The sequence below is a fragment of the Pleuronectes platessa genome, chromosome 11 (assembly GCF_947347685.1).
Source record: "Pleuronectes platessa chromosome 11, fPlePla1.1, whole genome shotgun sequence".
NCBI classification, from domain to species: domain Eukaryota; kingdom Metazoa; phylum Chordata; class Actinopteri; order Pleuronectiformes; family Pleuronectidae; genus Pleuronectes; species Pleuronectes platessa.
Window position 1 is genome coordinate 21,791,899 of NC_070636.1, and position 15,288 is coordinate 21,807,186.

At 40.4% G+C, this 15,288-nt stretch overlaps 1 protein-coding gene across 1 annotated transcript; it reads left to right on the top strand.

Moving 5' to 3' along the window:
* Positions 1-5,799: 5,799 nt before the first annotated feature.
* Positions 5,800-14,653, top strand: LOC128450433 (alcohol dehydrogenase 1). The gene is made up of 9 exons (XM_053433869.1): positions 5,800-5,949; positions 6,795-6,896; positions 7,094-7,235; positions 11,011-11,098; positions 11,899-12,118; positions 12,550-12,810; positions 12,987-13,119; positions 14,252-14,390; positions 14,472-14,653. Exons 1-9 carry the CDS (start codon positions 5,932-5,934, stop codon positions 14,500-14,502), a joined length of 1,134 nt encoding a protein of 377 aa, XP_053289844.1. The 5' UTR covers positions 5,800-5,931; the 3' UTR covers positions 14,503-14,653.
* Positions 14,654-15,288: the final 635 nt, after the last annotated feature.

Consider the following 15,288-nt stretch of genomic DNA (forward strand, 5'->3'; position numbering starts at 1 on the left):
CTGTGTTGCATTATCTTCAAATTTGTTGGCATCCTTCTCAACTCAAGTAAATATGATGATCAACTGTTTAACACTTTCAATGTTGTCTGTCAAGGACTGATTCTCATATAAGAAATATATAAATATATATTGTGCTAAATGCCAGTAAGCAAAATAAAAAAATACTAAAATAGATGTGAGAAGAATAAAGATGACATTATGAAATACAGTAACAATGAAAGTAAAACCAGTTAAAAAGCAGTTGGGTTTATCAGAAATGAAAACCAGATCTTTAGTCTAAAAACTGTTTATTCATGACCTGTGCGATGGCCGCACACTAAACCTCGGCACTATGGGGGGAACCTTTCTTTCATCGGTTTAATTTTTATTTTTGCTAACACACACACACAAGCAACAGATAAGTAACTAGACACATATATTTTGGTTTCAACCACAAGTTATTTATTTAGTGAGTGACTGAAGTGCCTTGAGTTCTGCTAGTTCTAAGTTCCTGGGGGTGGCTGCTGCTGGAGTGGTCTGGCCTGGAGGTCCAGCTGCAGCAGACAGACTTAAATGATCTTGGTAAGTAGTTGGACTGCACCATGTTCATGGGGAGGGACATTGTTTGGTTATTTAGATTTTAAGTTGGTTAATTTCTGACTACTGTTTTGATATTGTTTGATATAAAAAACGTTCCTTAGTTAATATTAGACTGAATAATACTGGCATGTTTTATGGCTGCTGTAATTCGTTTAAATGTTAGAATGTCTATCCCCCTTTGTGTTTGAGTGGCCTGATCAGTCACTATATGTTTCCCCGATGTGTTAGTTTGTGCTGTTGACTTGGTACCCAAGTTTAGTTTTGCCTTTATGTTAATAAAAACAAAAACACTTTTAAAAAAACCTACCTGGGCCTTTCTGGTCTACCTGCTCGGCCCCTGACAGCCTGATAAGTTGGACGTGAGTTTTATCTTCTGCTCAATGGACGAGGAAGCAACTGGTTTCCATCGTCTCACAGTAATGAATCAATGCAGATTGTCAGTTGACAGACATGATACCAAACAGGGACACAAGAAACAACTCATTGATAAAAGACTTCCTTCCCTTTTTACACCTTTAACCTTTTCAGTCTTATAGTACAGTTCCCCTTTCAACTTCTTTATCACATTTGAGTTCAAGCCTGTAGCTTCAACTATGGACTTTCGAAAATGTTTGGACTTCTCAAGCGGAGGAGTGACAACTGTTTCATCTAAAAAATGTCAAATTAACTTGAATAATGGTATGGGGTTTCTTAACGGGTCTGTTAATGGTTCATTTTTGTAGAATGAGTATTTAAAGTAGAGAACGGGAGTGGGCGACTCTATCAGGGAGTGTTTTCTTTTATGTAAGACTTGAGCGTGGGTGCGACGTCTGCACTTAATCGTCTTTTAGTTTAGACTTTTACACCCATAAAACGACAGGTGTATAGGTCACAGAGCACCTGGGCTGTGGCTTAACACTTTCATACTCTGACAATTTATTTTACACAATTCAAAATTAGCCATCAGCGCGACAGCATGTCATCGTATGCTCCAATCGACTTCTGGTCAGTTCAAGTCTCCGCCAGAAAAACGAAGAGGGTCTGGTAGTGGAGAAGTTCAGATTTTTTTCTAAAATCATGACAGAATATCTAAAAAAAAATCTCCAGGAATCTGTTTTCGACTGTACGACTAAGCCACGCAATAAAATCACAACCAGCGCACATTGATCCCCACATGCCACATCCCTTGCAACAAATAAAAAGCAGTCCACATCATTAAACAGCAGCAGTAACAAAGACAAGCACTACTATGGCTACAGGTTACAGCAGCAACTTATCAACCAGCTCCTGTGTCTTGATGGCATTGAGCTCGGACAGGTTGGGTGTGGGAGAGCCTGTTCTATTGGGAGTAGTTTGGGGTTACATGTGTTAGTGTTGTCCGACTAACTAAGCAGGTTGAAGGAAGACGTTGAGCAGTGAAGCGGAATGTGCTGGATGATACTTTTGTACAACAGCAGAAGATGATGTGTGAGCCTTTTTTACCTTTGTGGGTGACAGTTAGTCTTTGGTGGCTCCTTTTTTTGTATTTCCTTTGTGTACTGCTCAAAGCTGTTTCCTGTTTTGTGTGAGTCCAAGGTAGTTGAAGCTGTCAAACGTTTAAACAGTTCCCATGTTGATGCGGATAGGGTTCTGATTGGCTCCCTATCGCCATTATGTGGAGGTAATTATTGTCTCTCCAAGTGGAGAGAATAATAATAATGGGATAGTCCAATATGGAGCTGTTGTTCGTGATGAGAGACAGAATTTCAGTATTCAAGCATGGAAAGTAATGGACATAGCACACAACCCGGCAGTGCTCATGAGGGTATGGTGCCTACCCAAACTGCTTTTTGCCTGTTCATGAGGAAGTTGGGCAGGATAGGAATCAGCTGAGGGGAGCTTCCTGATCAGCATGTGGCTTTGTGTAGTGTTAAAAGCAGAGGATCCTGGCTGAAGTAGGAGGAGGAGAGGTGCAGCAGGGAGGCCACAGCATCCTCTGGTCTTCTTTTGGCATTATAGACAAGATGGAGGGGGTCCAGGAGGTTTGAGATATGGCAGGATGGTTTGTTGCAGCAGTTTCTCCAGGAACTTCATTATTGTGGATGTGAGGGGGAGGGAGCGGTTATAATGAAGTTCAGTTGATCTGAATGTTTTGGGCACTGGTATTATTGTTGCAGTTTTCCAGAGGGTGGGTATTGTGGCAGCTCTTTGGAGTTGCAGCGAAGTGCCGAGTGGGAAACATGTGCTCAGCTCGTTGGAGATGGGGAGTTCTCTGTCGATTGCTAAATTCATGCTCCAGTCTGTCTTGAAATTTTAGTTTTGCTTAAGGACCTCATTTTTTATATTGCTGGTGGCCGTCCAGAGACCAGCCAAGTGAGGGTAGGTAGTATGCTTCTCCCTCGGGTTCAAAATAGTAAATACCACTGGAGCCTGTCAGAAGCCCCCTGATTCCAACCTTTCTTATGAAACCATAAGAAAAGGCAACTTTTTTTAACCACAGAACTTTTTACTCCAAACAAACCATTGCCCTGCTGTCTTGACCTGATCCCTTCTCTACTCTTTCTACCCAAACTTCTGTCCAGAAAATATTTGTTTCCTTAAGGCCTTCAACTCTGCTCTTGTGAAACCTCTATTGAAGAAGTGCAATCCAATTTTAGTCTGGTTGAACCTCAGCAACAATAGGCCCATACTAAATCTTCCATTTCACACCCTGTATTCCATATCAAGCAGATAGACTGCTCTCTCAAAGATGATTGGTGATTCCACAATGGTTCCGCATGAAACTAGTTCCGCACAAACATTACAGCAATATGTTTTTGTCTTCATCTGGGGGCCTGAGTGTCAGAGAAACATGACATAATGCTGGAGTTGCACAAGGGAGCTGCCTTGCCCTTCTGCCCCTCTGCTGTGGTTCATCTAGGGCAGGGGTGTCCAAACTACAGCCCGCGAGCCATCTGCGTCCCGCCATCCATTTTGAATTGGCCCGCCTCGAAAAAAAATAGAATAATTTAAATTTAAATTTAAAAAAAAATATTTAAACTAACAATTTAGTAGCACTTAAAGGGCACTTACTTATAGCACTTTGTAGTTTTGCTCTATTTTGGAAGAAATTGTACTTTCTTGATTCTTGTTGTTCTGGGTTTGTACCCTCGGGTACCCTTGAAAGCACTGATTGAAAATCGCTGTGGATAAAAGCATCAGCTAAAGGAATTTTAATGTAATGGACTATGGCCCACTGTATTGTACTTCTCAGTTTAGACACTAGGTGGCGCCCAACTCACCCCTGACCTGCCAACTGTCCCTCAGAACGCTGAGTGCTTCTATATGTTCAATTGGGTATCTGGCGGTGTCTCCCAACCCCAAAACTGCTGGCTCATGAGCTTTTAAAGGATCAGGCACTCAAAACAGGTCGATCTGGGGAGGGCTGTTTTAGACAGGGTAAAAAGGTGCTGTTTTAAATGATCCTTGTGGTATTTTGACCAAAATATGTTAGAGACATTTCATTAAGACCCCAAGGAACCATATCAGCTTGTGGTAAAATGGGCATAATATGTCCCCTTTAATATTCATGCTTTCTTCTCGATAAAAAAAAAGACTGCAATGCAACTTATGACTGGTCTCCTTAAAAAAATCCATTGAGAGGTTGAAACTTATCCAGAATTCTGTTGCTGGATAATAACAAATACTACATAAGAGGGAACACTTCACTGCAGTCTCACCCGGCACATGCTGCACTGACGGAAGCGTATTGCATTCACTTGAGAAAAGAAAATCTGCAGTTTTTGTTGAAGTAATGATGAAAATTGGCATGTTAACTTTGAAAAACACAGATGTTTTTCTGAACTAACAACATCATTTGAATTTAGAAGATAACAGCTGAATTAACAACAGTCTACTGTATAATCCAACAAGAGGCTCATGTCCCACCTGTGTAGTCCAATCCGGTTTTATTTTGCTCTGGATGTGAGACGTTTGGAGCTCCTCTGTTATTTAAGTGCCTTACCTCTGTTGACGCCGTACTTGTAACCGCACAGCACTGCCAGAGGGTTGCTTATCAGGGTTGTGCTGATATGCAACAACAACAACTGTAGCTCCTGTGCTGGTGACGGCTTCTTGCAGGATTTTGAGTGTGTTTTTTTTATTGTTTTTATTATAACTAAATATATAATTTTACAAATAAAATTAATTATACGATAATTAAGTCGTTAATTCATAAAGACAGGGCAGGGTTTTTTTCCTCAAGTTAAAGCAATACACACAGTTTGCCTTACACAGTTCTAACAGTTTGAATGTGTTTTGATTAGGTCATGATGCTTTCTATTTTCACTTATTAGTTGGTTTTCTTTCTCTTCATTACATAACATCATTTGGCGGACGCTTTTATCCAAAGCAACTTACAATTAGTGCATTCAACATCTATAAGGGGCCATTAAGGGGTTCAGTATCTTGCCCAAGGACACTTCGGCATGCAGATGGGGAGACTAAGGATCAAACTGCCAACCTTCTGGTTGGAGGAATACCGCTCTTGCCCACAGCCACAGCCGCCCCTACGGCCACCCCCAGCACTGCTCTTCACTGGTTAAGCATTACTCAGCATGGCAAACTTTTGAATTTTTCCACTTGTTGAAGTGGTGGCATGGGGTTGTAGGACAACAAACACAAAAAATAATATAAAGAATCTTGATAAGACGTGACAACGATGGCAATTTTTACAATCCCACTCTACCAACGAGGAAACGAGACACAAATTTCTGTTACAGTATTGTCACCTTTAATGCTCGAGCATGATGCATAGGACAAAGGTTAGTTTGTAATATGCACACCGATGGGAAACAGTTCTTTGCCTTTATACATTTGGCTAACCCCTCCCACTCTGGTTGGGGTTGTTACAAAGTCAAAGGTTGGGATCTTCTGATGACATGAAAACAACAATGCCTAGTTAAAGCAATCAGGCCAAGATTCATTCAGTAGTACAGGATACAGCATGATCAAGGTTACATTGTATGAGATTCAATCATGATCAATCAAAGGGGGAAATTAACATGATCATATTGTGGTCACATGTTACATTTCCCTTACAAGGTCTAATAGGTTTAAAAAGTGTGTTTATGTAAATTTAAAGTCACTAGCTTTTCCCTAACCATATGAGGGAATCTACCGTACAGCTGAAGTCTGAAATCATAAACCTTTTCGAAACATTATGTCCTTGATTTCATAAAAAAAATATAGAACCAATAGAATCAACTACATTCTAAGTCCCAGCCCATCTGAATGATTACATAACTGCTTTTCATTGCAGCCTTATAAAGCTTACTCCAGCACAGTGTGTCTCTCTTGCTGGGCTGCAGTTGTCTTAACTCTTCGTTAACTTCTCTCTCACTCTTTGCAGCAGAAATGGCCACAGCTGGCAAGGTAGGTGCATTATTCAATATGGAATTATCATGTATGAGTTTTTTGTTTGAATGAATTCTTCACAGTGTGGTAAAGTCAGAAAGGTAAGATCACAAACATTAGAAAATAATGCAGCAGAACTCACATAAATATATTTAACTTTATTATACTGTGATTCTTCGGGGATCATTTAACATCATTAGGATAATTTCCTGTGGTGTGGATGGGTGTAAACAGTTGCGGTGCTTTCATATGCAGAGTTTTAATGTGATTCTCTTTGACGATATGTGAATTATCGGCTTAGAATTATTATTTTTACTGCTATTATTAATTTATAATAGTCTTAGTAAAAATTCTGATAAAATTAGAGCTAGTTTTTTCTGTCCCCTCTGCATCAGTGAAATATCTCGTTGGGATTTGACTTGGCACACAGTCAGAAACTTTCCAGACAGTTTTACACAACTGTGGATATTGGCACGCCTGAGCGGGGTTGAAGGGGGACAAGGGTTCAAGGATTCATTGCTTACACTTTGAACCAGAAAAAACTCTGCAATACTAAATATACCCAGCCTACATTTATTTTATTATAACATTATGAAATACTGTCTATTATACATTATTATTATTATCAATGATACACATAAACAGGTGTTTGACTTGAAATCCACCGTTCAACTATACATTGACAGAATAAAATGCAAAGAGATTAGAAATTGATCAAATTCTGGGTTAGAAGCTTGAGGGGTTTTTGGAAATTGCCCTTTGGGACTTTACCAGGAACCCGTACAAGTGAAGTTCGCCTGGGAGAGCATGCAGGAGTGTAACATTTCATGCCAGGTATTTCATGTGGGGTCACTGTCCTCTAGGTTATCAAATGCAAGGCAGCAGTGGCCTGGGAGCCCAACAAGCCTATGGTGATAGAGGAGATAGAGGTAGCCCCGCCCCAGGCAAATGAGGTCCGCATCAAGGTGAGAAACGTTCTTTTTTCAAATAATGTTAAAATATATACTCCTTGTACCTGGAGGCAGTGCAGATAAACACACAGTTTAATCCATTCCTTTGTTCTGGCGTTCTTCAAGAGACATCACCTTCAATATTCCTTAGTGTTCAGAATAACTGTTACATTATATTTCAATAGCATTTTCTGAATCTTTCTTTTGTGCAGATTGTGGCAACCGCGGTTTGCCACACGGACCTTTACCACTTGTTTGAGGGCATGAATAAAGATGGCTTCCCAATCGTCCTTGGACATGAGGGAGCGGGTATTGTTGAGAGCGTAGGGCTTGGAGTGACTGAAGTCCAGCCAGGTGAGTTGAAGCATGCGTAATCGAGTTTCTTTCCCCGACCTATTGGTAGCAAGAATTAGATCAAAGTATATAGAGTGCTAGAGCAATGAGTTATAAACCCCAGAAATAAGTTGCATTTAAAGCCGTTTTCCAACATGAACTCCAGCCAAACCAGATTTTCTGGACATTTTGCCAAATGAAGAATGCAGCAGGAGATTGTCCGCAGCGTTCAGGTGAGGAGTGGCCGCTAGGAAGATCATGCAGGAGGCGAAAGATGTCGTATAAATACCATCGTGGTAATTACATGATTGCATTGAACACTAAGCAAAAGTTCTTGAATCTTATCGTCTTTCCAAGTTTACATTTTCTGAATATTGTCGTCGCCAGGCTTTTAAACTTGAACTCGCCTCCGGCGATTGGACAAGCGTGTTTGTTGATCCAGGATTTGAGAAGGAATAATTAGACACTTATACATGAAGTTCTGGAAATTGAACATTTATTGTATTCACTGAAATACTTACAGAGAGTCTCTGGGGTTCTGCCGGACACGTCACCAGGTTCAGTGGATCATGTCGAGAAGAAGCCCCGTTCAATCCTAAGTCCACAGTATATATAATCAGACACAGGGTGGGCACAGAGGCGGTTCTTTTTCTTTGAGGGAATTCATCTGGCCAGTTATTGGCCAGATGTATACTGTTTCCTCAAAGTGCAGTTTTTTGCAAGCACATCACTTTCAACTGACCAGGTGTCCCACCACTGTGGCCTTGGCAAACAGGGAGCCTGCCACAGTGGAGAGACCCAGCAGATAATACTTTTCCGGAGGATTTCATATCTTTTTCTCACCATATTTCATGAAGCACCTTTTTGTATTAGTTCTGGCACGTCCTCTCTCTTTTCTGAGCATCCGTGCTTTCATTATTTCAAATCTCAAGATGAATTTCCATCACACACTTTTCTCCGAATTGTATTTTGGGTCAGATTGACATTCAGGTTGACACCTGCTCTTTCTGTGGTCGTGCTCTGGGCCTGACCCTGCGTCTGAGTCAAAAAGATTATACATCATTCTAACTAAAAGTAACTGTTGTAGCATTATTGATTATATGGATTATACAGCTAATATTTGTTCACAGGATATAGGTAAAATATAATCACAAGATACAGAGAAACATAGATATCTCAACAATATGTATGGCCTCCTTTTCAATCTGGCATATTACAGTTTTGCTTTCATTTCATTTTAAAGATGTCATAAAATATGCTTGCTTGCTGTGAGTTTTTCAGACATTTTCCTGCTGGGGGTCTTGAACGAAAAGAAAAAATGTCAGTCTCACGTACAGCCCCTCTGGAAAACTTAGGGAAAATTTCCATTCAGTGCATGTCTTAGAGACAGGCACCAAATCCCATATTGGACTATTAGTGGTGATGCAGAAATCATGTGACAGTGGTGTATTTATTGTATAGCATCACATTAGCTTTTTACCATTGGTGGTTTTATATACACTCCTGATCAAAATCTTAAGACCAGTTAAAAAATTGCATGAATTTGCATTTTGCACTGTTGGATCTTAGGAAGGTTCTAAGTAGAGCTTCAAAATGCAAAATTAAGAAATGGGAACAAGAGACCAAAAGTTGTGAGCAGGCAATTTATTGAAACAACAATTTAACTAGAAATAGGCTGTTCATCAGCTGATCAAAAGTTTAAGACCACAGCCTTTAAAAGCCAAAATCTGTGCAAAAATTTGGATTCCATGTAATTTCCTGTCAAATAATCACACTGTGAAGATCTCTTGATGGCAAAGGCAAAAAAGCTCACCGTCTTTGAACGTGGTAGGATTGTTGAACTGCATAAACAAGGCCTCTCACAACGTGCCATCGCTGCTGAGGTTGGACGCAGTAAGACAGTCATTTTGCATTTCTTAAAAGATCCTCAGGGTTATGGAACAAAAAAATCAAGTGGTAGACCCAAAAAATCTCACCGGCACTGAGCCGGAGGATCCGAATGGCTGTCCGTCAAGACACGGGACGATCCTCGTCCCAAATTAAGGCCATTACTGGTGCTGACTGCAGCCCAATAACCATCAGACGGCATCTGCGAAGGAAGGGCTTCAAAAACAAGAAACGTCTTCAAAGGCCACGTCTCCTTCAACGCCACAAAATTGCCCGTTTAGACTTTGCAAGGGAGCACCAAACATGGAACATTCAAAGGTGGAAGAAAGTTTTATTCTCTGACGAGAAAGAATTTAACCTTGATGGTCCTGATGGCTTCCAACGTTACTGGCATGACAAGGAGATGCCAGCTGAGATGTTTTCTACGCGGCACAGTGGAGGGGGCGCCATCATGATCTGGGGTGCTTTTTCCTTCAATGGAACAATGGAGCTCCAGGTTGTGCAGGGGAGTCAAACAGCAGCTGGCTATGTGGAGATGTTGCAGCGGGCATCCCTCATGACTGAGGGCCCTCGTCTGTGTGGTAACGACTGGGTTTTTCAGCAGGACAACGCTCCAATTCACAATGCCCGTCTGACCAAGACTTTTTTCCAAGAGAATAACATCACTCTTTTGGACCATCCTGCGTGTTCCCCTGATCTTAATCCAATTGAGAACATTTGGGGATGGATGGCAAGGGAAGTTTACACAAATGGACTTCAGTTCCAGACAGTGGATGCCCTTCGTGAAGCCATCTTCACCACTTGGCGCAACATTCGCACTAGCCTTTTGGAAACACTTGCATCAAGCATGCCAAAACGAATTTTTGAAGTGATCAACAATAATGGTGGAGCTACTCATTACCAGTGTTGGGAGTAACGCGCTACAAAGTAACGCGTTACTGTAATTCCACTACTTTTAGCGGTAACGAGCATGTAACGAAGTATTTTTTTTAATCAAGTAGCGCAGTTACAATATCTGAAATTTAAATGAGTTCGTTACTCGCGTTACTCTCTTTTGAGAAAACTGAACACTTGCAGACAAGAAGACAAGTGAAGCAGATCCCCCGAAAGATGGTCGAGACTTAAACTGATGTTCTGGTCGTTTATTTGAGCCGTCCTTGTAACACCGTACACCTTAATACAACTTTGAATAACTTAGAAACACCTTAAAACAACCGTGGACACCGTAAGACATTGTGCTTCTTCGGAGGATTGCTAAAAACATAAACCTTTTCCGTAGCGCCGTTGTAGTCATCACAGGATGTCCGCGACTCTACCGGAACCGTTTCAAAATAAAATCATGTAACATTTTCACAATAAAACATTTTCACAATAAAATAACAGAAGTAACTTAAAAGTTACTTTGCCTAGTAACTAATTACTTTTGATATACAGTAACTGGTGAAGTAATTCAATTACTTTTAAAAGAAGTAACTAGTAACTGTAACTAAGTACTAATTTTCAGTAACTTGCCCAACTCTGCTCATTACTGAGTCAGTCTTTAATTTCTGTTTTAGGAGTTTTTTTTATTTTTTTAGCTGTGGTCTTAAACTTTTGATCAACTGATGAACAGCCTACTTCAGTTAAATTGTTGTTTTCAATAAATTGCCTGCTCACAACTTTTGGGCTCTTGTTCCCATTTCTTCTTTTTGCATTTTGAAACTCTACTTAGAACCTTCCTAAGATTCAACAGTGCAAAATGCAAATTCATGCAATTTTTTAACTGGTCTTAAGATTTTGATCAGGAGTGTATATAAGATTAAATTGCTGATCAAAACTTTCAGATTTCCACTTTAATCCAAAATCAACAGTTAACTCCAAAAAGCCAATGGGAACCAATTCACAAATTCATTTGTTTTGTGATTTTCAGGAGACAAGGTGATTCCTCTATTCTTATCCCAGTGTAGAGAATGTCGCTTTTGTAAGAGTCCCAAGACCAACCAGTGTGAAAGTGGATGGTGAGCTTATCCTTTTCTCCTCATGTTTTATTCATCCGGTTTATATCAAGGCACAGACCATAGGTACAGACCCATGCCATACTCTTCAATATTATAAGTGTTGTTCGTGAGAGAGAATAAAGAAAACTGTCAACACATTCTGGATTTTCCTCAAAACTTAAAGGTTCAGTGTGTAGAATTTAGTGACATCTAGTGGTGAAGTTGCATTTTGCAACTGAATACCTCTCACCTCACCCTCCCCTTCCAAACATGAACGAGAACCTGTGGTAACCTTAAGTTGTCATAAAAACTCAAAAGATGTGTCATATGTCCAGTCTGGGCTACTGTAAAAAACATGGCGGCCTCCGTAGAGAGGGACCACTCCCAATGTAAATATAATTTATCTTTTTATAAAGGCCCCATTCTTGGGTAAAGAAAACAATAAATTGTAGAATTTAGATGAAACACACTCGTGAAAACATCACTAGGATTATTTTATGTTCAATTTATGCCAATTGATTCCTTTCACCTAGATTTTACACACTGAGCCTTTAAATAAACACAGATCAAGTCATTACACTTTCATATATTCCTCATAAACTCTCTGCTCAGCCTGATCACTCCCCTTTTTAAATGCCATGAGCTGCCTGAGCAATGCCCCCTTGCTCAGCTGATACAAAAATAAAAGTTATTGTTAAATGACAGAAATGAAGTATACACTAATGATACAGAACATTTCATTTGTTTTCATTTAGCTTGTTTTACAGATATTTGTGCAATTTTGGTAATTGTATTTACATCTTAACAATTTCTCTGTTCAGGGCTAATGGTCGTCATGACGTGATGGCATCTCTAGACTCCAGGTTTACCTGTAAGGGGAAGAAGATTCTGCAGTTTATGGGAACCAGCACCTTCTCAGAGTACACTGTGGTGAACCAGATGGCTGTGGCTAAGATCGACCCTGCTGCCCCTCTGGACAAAGTCTGTCTCCTTGGGTGTGGAGTCTGCACAGGATTTGGAGCAGCAGTTAATACTGCTAAGGTGTGTGTGTATAGCTGCTTTCAGATATGCATTGAACTCCGCAGATCCTGCATGGGTGAATGTGAATGTCTGATTCAGAGGCCATACGTCATTTCCTGCCTCTGCTGCACCTGGCTGCTCCCCCTCACGCCAAAATAATGCGGAGGATTTGATGCTGTTGTGAACGCGTCTGTGCAGAACACCTCCTGCTGCGTTGTGCATGTGTCAAAGGCAAAAACTCTGTAGCTTATTCTGCGTACTTTAATCACAGGTCCTGTCTGAAAACAGCTTGTATTTAGTCCACAATGGACATTACATCCGTAGTAGCTCAAGACATACAAAAACGAAATGTGGTTCCACTGTATTCAGTGCTAACTGTTGTTTATTATTATATGGAATATCAAGAAGTGCTGTGTAAAGTACCATGTTTACCAGAGTTTTTGTCACTTTAGGTGGAACCAGGCTCCACGTGTGCTGTGTTTGGCCTGGGAGCTGTGGGATTGGCTGCAGTCATGGGCTGCAAAGCTGCTGGAGCCAAGAGGATTTTTGCTGTTGACATCAATCCAGAGAAGTTCGAGAAGGCCAAAGTGTTTGGAGCGACTGACTGCGTGAATCCCAAAGATCAAGATAAACCTATCAGCCAAGTTCTCGCTGAGATGACTGATGGAGGAGTGGACTTCTCTCTGGAATGTGTTGGGAGTGTGGGAGTCATGGTGAGACAGATGTGATGTTAACTGGATTAGGAAGGATCATTATATCAAGAGTATTTCTTTAGAACTTTAACTCAAGCACTGCATTCATTTTATGAAAACCCATATTTTGTCACCATCTCTACTCCCTAAACCCCCATTGATACTTGCCCTCTGACTTTGTTCAATTTTTTTTCTAGCGAAGTGCTTTGGAGTCTTGTGTGAAAGGCTGGGGTGTCAGTGTGCTGGTTGGCTGGACTGACTTGCATGACGTTGCTGTCCGACCCATTCAGCTTATCTCTGGACGCACTTGGAAGGGTACTCTTTTTGGAGGTGAGACACATCTCAGTCAGACAGGACCATCCACACTAATTCAAACACGTCCTTCACTGTCATTTTGAACAAGTAGTCAGTCTCAAGAAGGTGGTACTTATCTTACATGAGGAGCAAGTACATGAACCCACATATATAGATATATAGAGTACAGCATGGATCAAAAAACACTGGTCTACCCTGAGCACAAACACACTTGCCATATTTAAAAGCTTTTTATAAGAAGCAAACAGTTGTTTCGTAATGTGGTTGTTGTTGCTATCAGCTAGTTGTAAGAAATTGCAGATTGTCATCATCTCGCTTCCTATGGTCGCCCTCAGTAGCGTAAAAACCCAAAAGGCCCTCCCTACAGCCTTTGGCAAGCATGAGCTACTATCGTATATTCTATGTAGCCGAGAGGTAGATGTTGTTGTAGAAGTTGTTGATGATGAAGGAAGGACTCCGAGGACCTAATACTTTCAGTATAACAAAGTTTATTAAGCAGAAGTTTCACAGGTCAGGACATGCATCTAGAACCCGGAGACATCACACAGCTAAATGGTGAAAATCTGACGTGCGGGGGTCTTACACACAGTTATATAGGGACATGGGTTCCGCCCTTGACTTCAGGTAAATGACGTCCCCTATGGGACGTTTGACTAAATAAGGGCACGTTTTTGTGTCCGAACATGAAGACGCATTGGTCAAAAACATTCCATCTGCATTCAGCCACCAGCTGGTCGGAGACAACACCCGAAGTCAAAGGTCATCCTCAAAAGTTAGAGAACAAACCAGGCAAACATCTGGAGGACTCTCTGAGAATGTCTGAGAGTCCAAAAGGCAGGCATCATAAATATAAGCCTATCATTATGTTTTATGCACATACCAACATGTTTCACTCTAACGAATACACGACACTACTGTGCAGCAAAGCGGAAATAGGACCAACTTCTATTATAGGTATAAGAATGTCATCCTAAAGGGACAAAAACAGAAAGAATCTTAGTTCCAGGTGATTTTACACTTATGGAAGCATTTATTTACATTATTTTCAGTTCCTACCGATAGATTCTCCTACATTCTACACACTGGACTTTTAACATATGACTCTATTGGTTCTTAATGCATTAAGTGTGTGTCCTCTGTGGCTCAGGATTCAAGAGTAGGGATGGTGTACCTGAGATGGTTAAAGCCTACCTGGACAAGAAGGTGAAGCTGGATGAGTTTATCACTCACAAGATGACCTTGGACCAGATCAATGACGCCATTGAACTGATGAAGCATGGCAAATGGTATGTTTATACTTTCCTCTATATTCTCCTAGTCACAGAAATAAGAATTTAACAAGTGTCTGTTTTGATTTTGCTCCACAGCATCCGGACAGTTTTGAGTTTTTCTCACTAATGAGACCATCGTGTTTCTGGGGCACAAAAATAAATCACGTTCCAGTATTCCATGGATTTCCCTTTAACTTGTTTCTCATCATCAAAACTTCTTATTTTCCATTGTTTTTGGCTTTTATTTGGAATAAAAGTAATTTGTGTAATTAAAATGACCCATGTGTATGGCTTTTTTATTGTTATTTAAATGTTTGCTGTAAGGAAGAGACAATTATTCACCAGCTACACATTTCAAAACTCACCACACATTTGCATTTACACATCTGATGCATGTTAGGATTATTACCTACAAGAAAAGTAATAACTGTACATATTTAAACATTGGTTTAGGTTACCTTGGTGAGAAAGAGCAGTACGTCTGAACTTCATTTTAGATTTCCACCCCTCCACAAAAGTTTGAGTTCATGTAAGAGTTTGAGTGCAATCCTGTGTAAAACTGACAAATACATAACCTTCTTGGGGTCGGAAAAAATTGACATATAATATATGATATATTAATATGCATTTCTGAAAATGATTTATGTTCCTTCTGTTTTCTTTATTTGAAGTGCTAGCCTTTCAAAAGCACCCGTGTTTGTGTTGTACACAAGACATGACACATGTTACCATTCAATTTTTATTTTCCGGGTCATTTCACTAAGGAAGGTTCCTCTGTGTTTTCCGAACGAAGTCCCAATCTCCGACAACACTGGCTGTGGTTGCTGGAGAGAAACTTCTCCAAATCCAATGAATAACAATACAGAATTGCTAATGTTTAGCTACACTCAGAATGGGACTGGTACGGTGAATT

Bases quoted from the DNA above. Each gene is read 5' to 3' on its own strand.
- LOC128450433 (XM_053433869.1), top strand. The intron at 7,236-11,010 runs GTGAGTTGAAGC...TGTGATTTTCAG, and splicing joins AGTGACTGAAGTCCAGCCAG to GAGACAAGGTGATTCCTCTA. The intron at 12,811-12,986 runs GTGAGACAGATG...TTTTTTTTCTAG, and splicing joins TTGGGAGTGTGGGAGTCATG to CGAAGTGCTTTGGAGTCTTG.